Source organism: Seriola aureovittata, chromosome 16 (genome assembly GCF_021018895.1).
Source record: "Seriola aureovittata isolate HTS-2021-v1 ecotype China chromosome 16, ASM2101889v1, whole genome shotgun sequence".
NCBI classification, from domain to species: domain Eukaryota; kingdom Metazoa; phylum Chordata; class Actinopteri; order Carangiformes; family Carangidae; genus Seriola; species Seriola aureovittata.
The window spans coordinates 1,748,399-1,760,684 of NC_079379.1; the positions used below are offsets into that span (position 1 = coordinate 1,748,399).

A 12,286-nucleotide genomic window follows, 5' to 3' on the forward strand; every position below is an offset into this window, starting at 1 on the left:
GTGTTCACTCTGTCATCCACTGTGTGTCCGTCACTCATGCATTCATCTCCCACCTGAAACATACATGCTCCATCACTGAGTCCTCGGTCGTCTGCTCTCTGAGGGAAAACGATGTGCTGGTTTCCTGTTGAGGAGAGATCTTCTGAACTCCCTTTGTCCTCACAGGGAACATTCAGATTTTCTGGACGACTTGGACTTCAGCACTGTTAGTTTTAGTGTGTGAACTCGCCGATTTGTCCCCGGTTCGTACCACAGAGAGGAACAGGAGAGAGTAACATGTGAAGGAGATTCTTCTCTCTTCCGGTGTTCATCTCGTTTTCTTAGGTCTAACTTACGGTCCCAGAGTTCAGGCCATAATGACCTTCACTGTGTTATACAATGGGTTACTGTTTACACACTGTTATGGCTGATAGTGGACATCCGGAGACACTTTTATCCTCTGTTGTTGTGGTAAGAAACATGTGGTATTAATTAGGTAAGAACATGTAGCAATGTTGATTTTGTCCAATAGCATCTTCACACATGAATTTTTAGGATGAAGAATCGTCTTATACGGAGTAAGGTGTGGTAAAATGTTGCGACCATGTGAGACCTGGGATATTCATACCCATAGTCAGACAAGGCATCTTCAGAGCTTGGCGTGGCACCGCTATGGTTCACCTGCTGTCGCCCGCTTGCAATAAATACTTCAGCCATAGACATCTGAACTCCCGGTCATTGTATTTTCTTCAGCTAACAACAATTTAAATCACAACACGGAGCAAAATGCTCATTTGTGCAGTAAAACACACAGTAAGTTACAAATGGTTCATTCGTCTTCCACTGGAAGACGAATGAACCTCCATATCCACGCTCCATATCCACTCTGCTCAGCTGTTTACAGAAGCTGCTCCTTATGGGGCCAGAGCAGTTGAAAACAAAACCTGAACTGAAAAAGGAAACAATGACATAGAAACACTTATATTGGAAAAAAGATTAAACCTAGTATATGTCTGGACCTCCTATGGTCAAATCTTGATTTTATAACTGTGACTTCCTCTGACAAAATCACCAAACACATAAATGAAAGACAAAGACTGAGCTGTGATTTCAGCCAGATTTACTGTAAAATGTTGTTTGACAGAGAAACTTCTTTTTTTTGAAAGTATTTTTTTAGGCTTTTCAGACCAAATGTAACACATTCCACCAGCTGCACCACCGGGGCCTCGAGACAGCAATCTTTCTTATTCAGTCTCTCACACAGAGCACAGCCTCCATCTGTAACCCCAACATAGTTTAGTCTTTATTTACTTAGAGGCAGGTCTTTATGTCTAACTCCCTCTGTTTGATATGTAGAGTTGCTCATAGTCATTATTACCAAGACTCGTTACCGATGACTACTCTCTCTCTCTCCTGCTCTCTCTGCTCCGTGTGTCTCATGTTTAGTTATTGATCTGCCTCCTTCAGTAATAATGAGACGTGTAATGAAAGTAGTTTATGGGGTCAGGTGATAATGGCTAGCTGAAGGCTGTGTCTTTGCGGAGCTCCTGGTCCCGCTCTCGTCCAACTATTTTCATTTTAAAAGTGTTTTTTATCTGCCTTAAGTTACACCAATGATATCATAACATGGCAACTAAACCTGGCGGACAGTCTCAGAGAGAAAGACCTTCCAAACTGAGGCAAACAACCTACCCGTGGACGATCTGGTCGCCACCCTTGAGCTCCACCTGGCGCCAACTAGACGACTCGGAGAACCAAAGCAGACATGACTACATACGAATCCTGAATCTGAAGGATGGTGCGGAGGGTGACCATCCTCTTGAATTCTTTGAATCCTGGCAGCCAACAACGCTTGGTTTGGCTCCATGTTTGACAGAGGTCTTTGGTTACTGTGTGGTGTCCCATCTTTGTAAATTTGGTTGCCAAGTTAGACTGCCTAGGTGATATCTGGTTATACCTCTGCCTATTTAGGGCGGGAGCCAGGGCTTTTGGGAGAATTTTGTTCTCCTGTATTTCCTTTCCTCTTGTACCCTCTCCATAGTGATGGCCTCCTTTGGTGTCGTGTCCCCTACTAATACCCATTTGGTATATCTTTGTTGTTTTTGTAAGTATGAGACCTGCTTGTCATATTTGATCTCGTTTTCCTTTTTGGGGATGGGTTCTGGTTCCTTTTCATGTTTGATTGTCGTTTGGGGATGGCTTCTTCTCACATGACAGTACTATCTATTTCTGCCTATTTTCAATGTTGAAGACCAACAGATTCTTGCAGACATATATCTTGCTATACATGGAATCTACTAAACAATTAGGTTGAGTGTCACAAAACTGATAACATGGAATGTGAAGGGAATAAATAATGTAGTTAAGAGGCATAAAATTCTCTCATCCCTTAAAAAAAGAAGGGGCCCACCTAGCTTATTTACACGAGACCCACTTAAGTGACCTTGAACATTTGAAAGTGAGGAGAGACTGGGTGAGTCAAGTTTTTTACTCTTCTTTTAATTCCAAAAGTAGGGGGGTGGCAGTCTTGCTACATAAAAGGCTACCTTTTACTTTAGAAAAATGCATACAGGATTCTGAAGGAAGATATGTCATAATCTCAGGTTTCTTATATGGAGAAAGGCTTACTCTGGGATGTATTTATTCCCTCAATACATTTGAGGCTTTTTTTCTATTCCAAATTGCTAGCTGATGTAACTTCTAATATCTCACCTCTTGTAATCTTGTGTGGGGACCTGAATGCCTGTTTGGAACCAGAGTTGGACCAATGTCCTGTCTAATCCATATGCCCGTCCAAAATGGCAGTAGCCGCCAGGGAGCTATGCAGTGATTTGAGTTTATTTGACACCTGGAGGTTACTGAACCCAAAAGTGAGTGACTTCACTTTTTTTCCCGCCCACTTAACTCTTTTCAAGGACTGACTATTTTTGGACCTCGAGCCAGGCAATGAACAGGGTTAAAACATGTAGTATAAAAGCCATGACACTTTCAGATCATTCGCTTGTTGGACTGGAACTTACACCTTCCTATTATGACCCCGCTGCACGTCACTGGCGGCTCATCCCTTTCTTACTCAGTAATCCACCTTTTTAACTTTCTTGGTGGAACAACTGGCGCTGTTTTTTTTCTACTAATGATACCTCTGATGTTTCAGCATCAACATTATGGGAGACTGCGAGGTCTTATATCAGAGGAGTAACTATCTCATACACCGCAGCTAAAAGAAGTGCTCAGACAACAAGATTGTAATGTGATTCCATCATTAAAGGATGACAGGGGAGTTAAATACTTTGAAACTAAACATATGGTTAATATCATGAAAAGTTTTTTACCAAAATCTGTATTCTCCAGAAAGCCCTGATAATGCCGAGGACCAGGCAAGATTTTTAGACCATATAGATCTCTGAGTGCAGGGACCATCTTTACCAAAGAGGAGGTCGGGTAGATTGTAAATTGCTATCAAAATTCCTTGCCAGGAGATTGGAGTTTTATCTTCCTTCTCTGATTAAGCCTGATCAAACAGGTTTTTGTCAGTAACATGTTTTCACATTCAAATGTTCAGCGTCCTCTTAATGTGATAGAATATGCAGACTGCAGTCAATAGAGAATCCTATGTGTAGCTTTAGATGCAGCTAAAGCTTTTGATAGGGTGAAATTCGAATATCTCTTTGAGGTCCTTCAGAGGATTGGACTAGGGCCTGAAGTGGGTAAGGCTGCTCTACAGTGCCCCCATGGCGAGAGTGTTGGTCAATGGCTGTGCCCCAGAGGCCTTCCATCTGGGACAAGGCATGAGAAAATGTTGCCCCTTGTCCCCGCTGCTATTTGCATTAGCTTTCAAGCCGCTTGCAAACGCCATAAGGTGCAGGGACGATATCTCTGGTGTCAGCATTAGCAGGACTGTTCATATGCTAGCACTTTATGCAGATGATGTTATTCTGTTCTGACTGTCCTGAAACTTCTGTTCCTGCCCTTGTCTCGACTGTAGATGCCTTTGGCAATTTCTCAGGTTACAGAATTAATTATGATAAATCCGAAGCTTTGCCTCTGGGTGACTTTGGGGATAAAAATGCTTTGCCCAATTTTCCATTCAAATGGTCTGATTCTGGTTTTACGTATTTAGGTGTTAACTTAAATAACCTATATAAGTTTAATTTTGCCCCCATTATATCTTTAATTAAAAGTGAGTCTGCTCAATTGGTGGTTTGACCTCCCCCTCTCCCGGTTGGGTAGAGTCAGTCTAATTAATATGAATGTCCTCCCAAGGATCCTGCACCCCATTATACAGAACAAAGCCTTTCCCCCAGGACAAGGTATGAACATATTTCAATGCTGGTCACGGTGTCAGGATTGTTGGTGATATGTTTGAAGATGGAACATTTTTGAACAAATCAGAACCAAATATGGCGTACTGTCTTAACATTTTTATGGCTATCTTCAGGTCAGATGTTTCATTAACAGTCTTGATCTCCCTGAAACCCAGCCAATAGCCTCAGCTTTTGTCTCATTCTTGTTACATATTCACCAATTTAAAAAAATGATATCTTCCATCTAAAACTACAGTCCCTCAATACATGTAACATTGACAGAATTAAAAGTAGGTGGAACAAGGACTTGGGGACTGAGATAACAGGCTAACAGAGTCAGTACAGCATCTTTTATAGATTACAAAGCACACAGCAATCCCTCAAAACTTGTTATCCTGGGATCTCGGCCCTCTGTGTTAAGTGCAAGGTGGTCGGGTCTTACATACATTGCATCTGGCGCTGCCCTTTGATATTTAAATTTTGGGAAAAAGTCTCACAGGAAATTAACATAATTTTTGGTAAGAACATACAAATAAATCCTAGTTTGTTTCTGTTAAATCTTTCAGGAGAGTGGCTTTTTCTATCAAGTGTCCAGCAACAAGCTTTTTTTATTAGCTAGGAGATGCATTCTATTTCAATGGATTAAGTCCAGACCTCCAACTGTTAACCAGTGATATGGAGAAATGTTTAAAGTTCTGCCAATGGAGCGCTTGAGGTCACTTTTAAAGGGGAATGAGAGGTCTTTCGATAAGTTGTGGGTGCCTTTCCTAAACCACCTGCTGGACTGTACAACAGACTTAGTACACAGAGGGGGTTGCAATGTAGACCCTCCTGCACTTCCTGCATCAATCATACTTTAGACTGTCCTCCTGTAAGAAACAAGCCCACAGGTCGTCTGTGCAGCAGGTTATTATGATCCATAGTTACATTTTGTTGCTAGGCGACAACTAGTGGTCGTAGTTATGATGACAGGACCAAAGGGAAAAGTGCGGTGACATAGTATAAAGAGAGACAAAGTCCACATCAGGAGGAGGTTGTGGTGGATGGATGAATATGACACAGGAGAGCGGTGTTCGATTCCTATGTGAAAGTAACAGTTATGTTGTTTCTATTATTGTAACCATGACAACAAAGACTGTTTAACATAGAGGATGTATTTATTTTAACCCAAATCACCATCTTTTCCCCAAGCTAACCAAGCCAAGACCGTTATTATAGTAACCATGGCGACAAAGGTAGGTACGCTGGTCTCGGTACAGTCAGCGTTTTTATTATTGTAACCCCACAACCCTGGTCCAGTACACCAGGAGAAACTCCTATTGGTTGTATCAGAGGGTTGAAAAAGATCGGCCTGTGTGGTTGTTCAGGTTGGAGGAGTTGTTGACATAACGAGCCAATGTCACTGTTGACATGTCAGTGTTAGAGAAAAAAATCCCTTAAGTTTTCAGACTGCAAATGAACTGTCTCAGTATCACACAGACCGTGTGATATGTTTTTGTATTGGCAGAGGAACCTGCAGCTCATGGCTTTGTTACTGTTGCTTCTTTGGTTTGTATTTTTCCCTCTCGACCTCTAAAATCAGAATAAACTCTGCTGACTTATACTTGGTATCTGATGTTTTCTGTAACACATATCATATTTATACATAGATGTAAAGGTCTGTGTATGTAATATTTACACCTATACATCTTTATCTTGTGACAGGGTAAATAACCCAGATCTACGCTGCCTTTATGAAGCAGGTAAGATGTTTGTCTTCTGTGGATATGCAGCCTGGGCACAGCACACAGGTCACTGTCACAGTGAACCGGTCTCTTCAGTCTCAGCACAACCCTGTTCAAAACCTTCAAGATAGTACTGTATTGTATTGTATTGTATTTTCTTTTCGTGTCATGTGCACAAAGAGTTCAACCTTCTTGGATTTATAAGACACAAGAAGTTTCATTTCATCAATAAATTATAGGAATTTTTTTTACTGCTCTTTTCTCCCGAGCTTGACAGATAAAATCTTCTACAGAAAAAGTTCCTGAAACTAGTTGAGGGTGTGGCTGTTTTGAGTGACAGGTGGGTAAGCTTCTGCTTGCTACAAACCAGCATTCACCAAAATCTCAGTTCCACACACGACCCACCAACTTTTTATGTTAAGCAAATAAAATTGCATCATCTGCATATAATAATATAATAACAAACTCACAATCTGATCACCAGTAGCTTAGGATAATTTTGTTTTGAGGATTCAGGAACAGGTTTAATATCGGTGTAGAAATAACACCTCTGTCAAATTCATATAACACAGTAATCAACCTCAGTGACTTCAAGACTCGACACTTTCCACTTTTTTTTTATACAAACTCTGAATCAGAGCAACATATGCCATCCTCTAGATTGACCTCCGTGGGTATTCACCCAGACCTAATCTTTTAATTTTACTCCAAAACTGATGGGGATTATGAGTCCGGGGAGGATTATATCAGCTGTTGGCTGGACTGGGGGCACTGGATAGATCCAAATCAATGAACTGAATCTTAATGACAATGGTACATTGATCAGTCACTGCTGTGAATATTAAACAGTTAATAATCATTAAATACCCTGAAAGTGAGATGAAGATGGGCATTGATCTCATGTCTATGTGTGCAGTGCAGAGCTGGACATGGTTAGCCAAATGAATGATTGGCTCATTTACAGCTGTGCATCTAGTAACATCCAATCAGGTGTACATCACGATCATTATAACATGACACTTCCTCACTGTTATTCCAATGATCTTGCTCATGCCAGCGCAGTTTGCTGCAGCTCCCTCCGCCACGACAATCTACTCTTTATGTTGTATTTCATGCAGAGGCACGCCATCAGGAGAGGCAAACCAGGAAAATGTTTGGGGTCCCCCGAGAGGAAAAGGGGCCAATCAAGGATTGCCACTGATTTTGTGTCGATTGACTAAGATTTGTGTTCACGTTTGGGAGATTATCTCTGTCAGCAGAATCCACATCACTGCTTGAATTCACAAAGACCTCCTTTAAACCACAGAGTCTTTCTGTGTAACCTCTGTGTCCCTGAATGAACCACAGTTGAATGACAGTCTGTGGTTTTAGGGGAAGTTACGGGGCTGGAACTCTATCTTGACAAACAACAGCCTGTCTCTGGCTGTAGTGCCGGTTGCCAGATATGGTCAGTGAGCTCAGGTTTTAGTTCTGGCCTCTGTGCAGGGACAGTGCTACCAAACCTGGCAACTTCACTGTGGGGGCAAAACTTTGAAGAAATTGTTCCAGTGTGTCCTTCCTCATTTTTACATTTCTGTTCCTGTAAAGATCGAACAATTAAACATGCAAATCAGTGAACTTCAGAGGTGTTGGCTAGCTGTTTCTCCATTCTTCTTTATGCTTATTGAGGCTAGGCTAACCACAACCTGACTCCAGCTCTGTACTTTACACACAGACATGAGATTGATATAAATATGAACATCTCACATGTAAATGAAATTAAAGTCAATGTAATTCCTACATGTTGAACTATTCCATTAACATTTGAACATTAATATTTAAAATCTAATATATGTATTTTGAGGTTATTATCCAGTAGGTCTAAATTACGATACTGTATTAACAACGTTCTTCAGGCCATTCTGAAACCACCAGAAATCCTGTTTCCTCCTGGGTCTGATCTCACAGTAAATCTCCTGGTCATGAATCCTGTCCTTTGATACACACTTCTCACTATATTCCAGTTGTTCTTTGTCTGTTTTTAGCATGTGCTACTGTCAGTCACTCCTGAGTTTATCCTCTCGAACCCAATTAATGCCATGACCTGCCTTCATGTCTCACTGCACCTCCTTCGCTTCATCTTCTCTTTTGCCGTCACCATCTAACAGGTCAAAAGATTTTACTTCACTGTGTGTTGTAAACCTTTTATGATTTTCTTTAAAGCTCCATATTGTATTAAGGTAGATGTCCATGTGTTGTTTGATTATAAAGCAGGTCTAGGTTCCACAGAGAAATGCGCACAGCCTGTATTCAGAAACTGAGCCTTAAAACCAGCCGTGTCGTGGATCACTCAGAAAACAGTCAGCTAATCAGAGGAAAGGTTCAGAGTCTCCTCTCTTCTAATTGGCTCACCGACCTGTTGTTACTAGAGCTCCAGAGAGAAGCCTGAGAGAGGAGACTACAACTACATTGAGATGGTTTTTGGTTCTTAAAACCACAAATTTATCTTATGGATCAACACTTCAAATAAAACACAGGAGAAGAGGAAAAAATGGAGCCCTAAAGCCACTGTTTGCAGGTTTTGAAATTTGCTGCCCCTTAGTGGCCATTTCAAAAACCAGACAGCTGTTTACTGCTGCTACCACTATTACACGGTATCAGATCCTCAGGACAAGTGTAATATGCGGTCTCCTCTGTGTCTCTGTTCCAGTGCTGTTGTGTCCGCGGGTATGGACGTCATTGGAAAATGGCCGGGTGTCTTCTCGGCCCCTGGGGCCCCCAGTGGAGGGCACAGTGCTGCACTACAGTTGTCTGCCCGGCTTCATCCTCATGGGGCGAAACTCAACACAGTGCAATAAGATGGGCAAGTGGGACACGCCCAAACCTGTGTGTCACTGTGAGTGCCTCCACTCCCTCCACACAATAACAGCAGTTCAACACAAATGTCCAATATTTAGTGTAAAGGCACCACAATGAAAGACGTCCAGGCCTGACAGAGACTGAATATGTTCATTTTTACAACATCTTGAAGCACCACTATTCACATGTTTGTCACATTTTAACATTAAAGCCTCCTTCAGCACACCAGACATATAGAGCCGAGCGAGCCCGTGTGAAATGACCGGAAATGAAGATGTGTGATACTTCAGATAGACTCTGTGTTACTCGACTGTTTGTTAACTTTGTGTCACCTCCTCTTTTCTCCCAGACGATCGGCACTACAAAGGTAAGAACATCTTCATTCTTTACTTATGAGGTTTAGTAGTAAAGTGAAGTGGATGCTGCTTTTTTTTTAATCATATCTTTCAATTTTGCAACTAACAGTTTTAGTTCATCCATTAGCTGTCAACATAACTGAAGAGTCTGCAAGTTTTAGTCCCTGTTGTGTGGTTGAGAGCCTTTGAATGACACTGCTGCAGTGACTGGCTGGACTGGAGACCAGTGAACTGCTCAACCCTGATGAATGGTTTGATTCATTCACAGATGATGGAAAGGAAAAACGCACAGGTTGAAACCAGCATGAAACATGGACATGCAGAGAAAATATTAAATATATTAGAGTTTTTCACAATTGCTAAAAAATCTCTTGAAACCTTCAATGCTTTTCTCAAAACAGTAAACACTAAACCCAGCTGTCAAACTACATTCACAAAACCTCTTATGCTTCTTGCAAAATCAAACCATCACCTCAGAACAGTTTTATCAGATCATACACAAACCAATCAAAAAAAAAAACACCACTGATCATTCATTACACACTACATACAACAATGGAAAACACAGTTTTCAGAGAATGCAGCTCCAGAAATGTTTATTCTTTATAATGGATGGAAGGCATTTTATGTTTTATGTCTCATTTCTTCAAAACACTGAACACAAATCCAAAAATAGCACACATAAGATGCAAAGTGTCACATACCTGCTGCAAAATGAAACACTGCATTAAAAATATCATAAACACATCTCAGAATCACATATTTGCATCAAACACGTTTCTCATTATAGTAAATTTTTGGATTTACAGTAATGCTGAAGTATCAATTACATAAATCTGTTCATACTTTTTCATACCTGTTCAAACATGTTTATACCTGTTCATATCTGTTCAGTGACCATATTGGTCTGGGCAAGGCTGCCCTGTAAACAAATAGGAATAAACAGAGGAGCAGCAGTTTTTCTGGATTAAAAGCTTTAAAATTTTTATATTTCTCACCTGATTTCAATTAGTCGTTTTTTTATTCAAGGGTTTATGATCTACATGCAGTTAATTAGATAATGAAAGATTGGGCTGGAATCACTGCTTTCCATAAGGAGCTGCATATCAAGGTTAGGTTTACATGAAGATAGATAGATAGATAGATAGATAGATAGATAGATAGATAGATAGATAGATAGATAGATAGATAGATAGATAGATAGATAGATACTTTATTTATCCCCTAGGGGAAATTCATGTGTCCATTAGCTCATTGTCGATAATAATATAAAAAATAAATAAATAAATAATAATAATAACAGTTAATAATAAATAAACAATAATAATTAGATTAGTCCACTTCCTTTGGCGGAGGTGTTGTATAGCCTGATGGCAGTGGAAACAAAGGATCTCCTGAACCTCTCTGTTCTGCAGCGCAGTGAGATGAGACATTTGCTGCAGCTGTAGCTGCTTCTCTGTCCTGCCAGAATGTTGTGGAGAGGATGGTAATGTCCAAGATGGCCTCCATCTTACATTGCATGCATCTCTCGACAATCATCTCATGTCTGACATGCTGCTGCCCCAGCAGACTGCAGCATAAAAGAGTACACTGGCCACCACTGACTGATAAAACATGTGCAGCATTTCACTGCAGAAGTCAAAGGGCCTGAGCCTCCTGAGGAAAAAGAGCTGGTCCGGTTTACTGTCCAGGTGCACACCTAGGTATTTATAAGTGTGCACCACCTCAATGTCCTTCCCTCGAATGCTGACTGGCTGAACTGTGGGCCTAGACCTCCGAAAGTCCATGACCATCTCCTTGGTCTTGGAGGTGTTCAGAAGGAAGCAGTTCTTGTGGCTCCATTCACTGAAGGTCATCGTCAGATCTCTTTTCTCCTATTCCTGCTCGTTCCTGATACGCGCCACAATAGCTGTGTCATCCAAGTATTTCTGGATGTGGCAGGACTGAGAGTTGTATTTAAAGTCGGCTGTATACAGGGTGAACAGGAACGGAGTCAGAACAGTCCCCTGTGGAGCCCCAGTGCTGCTCATCACTGTCCCTGAGACACAGTTACCCAGCCTGACGTACTGTGGTCGTCTTGTAATGTAATCCACAATCCAGGACATGAAGCAGGGATCCACCCCCATCCCTTCCAGCTTGTCTTTAAGAATGGGGGGTTGGATGGTGTTAAATGCACTTGAGAAATCAAAGAAAATAATCCTCATGTCACCACCTGGCTCATCCAAGTGAGTATGGGCCGGTGGAGCATGTAAAGGACAGCATCATCCACTCCAATATGTTCTTTGTAGGCGAACTGTAGGGGGTCTAGTGCATGTTCAATCTGTGGCCTCAGAAGGTGGAGAAGCAGCCGCTCAGGGGTCTTCATGATGTGTGATTTGAGGGCCACCGGTCTGTAGTCATTGTCTCAGCCGGTCAGCCTACTTTATGGACCGGGACAAGACATGATGTTTTCCACAGGACCGGGACCCTCCCTGTTTGAAGGCTTAAGTTAAAGATCCTCTGGAGAGGCTCAGGCAGCTGGGCTGCACAGTCCTTTAACAGCCTCAGACACACAGCATCCGGGCCTGTTGCCTTTCCAGGATGTAACCTCTTGAGCTCCTCCGCTGTAAAGGACAGGAGACTTGACCCCAGTGTGGAGGGAGTTGCAGCTGCAGTGTCAGGTTGTGGAGGAGATGCTGTAGGAGAAGCTGCAGCTGAAGCAGTGGGAGAGAGAACAGGTGAGGCTGTGTCACACCTGTTGTAGAACAGGTTGAACTCATTGGCCTTGTCCACATCACCTGATGTTGCCTGGCTGTTCTTCTCTTTATAACCAGTGATGGTCCTCATCCCCTTCCACACCTCTCTGGTGTTGTTGTGCTGCAGCTTCCTCTCTACTTTCTTTTTGTAGTCCTCCTCCACCTGCTTTAATTTATCCTTCAGCTCATGTTGCACACACCTGAGCTTCTCCCTGTCTCCATCCCTGAAGGCCTCCTTTTCCTGGTTGAGGAGGGTCTTGATGTTACTGGTGATCCAGCGTTTGTTGTTTGGAAAGCAGTATACAGTCCTTGCTTGTATTACAGTGTCCATACGGAAGTTAATGTCGTCT

General features: G+C 42.0%; 1 protein-coding gene across 5 annotated transcripts in view; it reads left to right on the plus strand.

Annotated features, from left to right (window-relative positions):
* gabbr1b (gamma-aminobutyric acid (GABA) B receptor, 1b) overlaps positions 1-12,286 on the plus strand; it is a 170,312-nt gene that overhangs the window by 42,393 nt on the left and 115,633 nt on the right. For 4 of the 5 annotated variants that reach the window (XM_056398721.1, XM_056398725.1, XM_056398723.1 and 1 more), the window contains 2 exons: positions 8,697-8,882; positions 9,195-9,212. In XM_056398721.1, the coding sequence (XP_056254696.1) occupies positions 8,697-8,882; positions 9,195-9,212 (204 nt within the window). Of the gene's footprint in view, positions 1-5,999; positions 6,026-8,696; positions 8,883-9,194; positions 9,213-12,286 lie in introns of those variants that run through there. The other variant, XM_056398726.1, reaches the window with a different exon arrangement.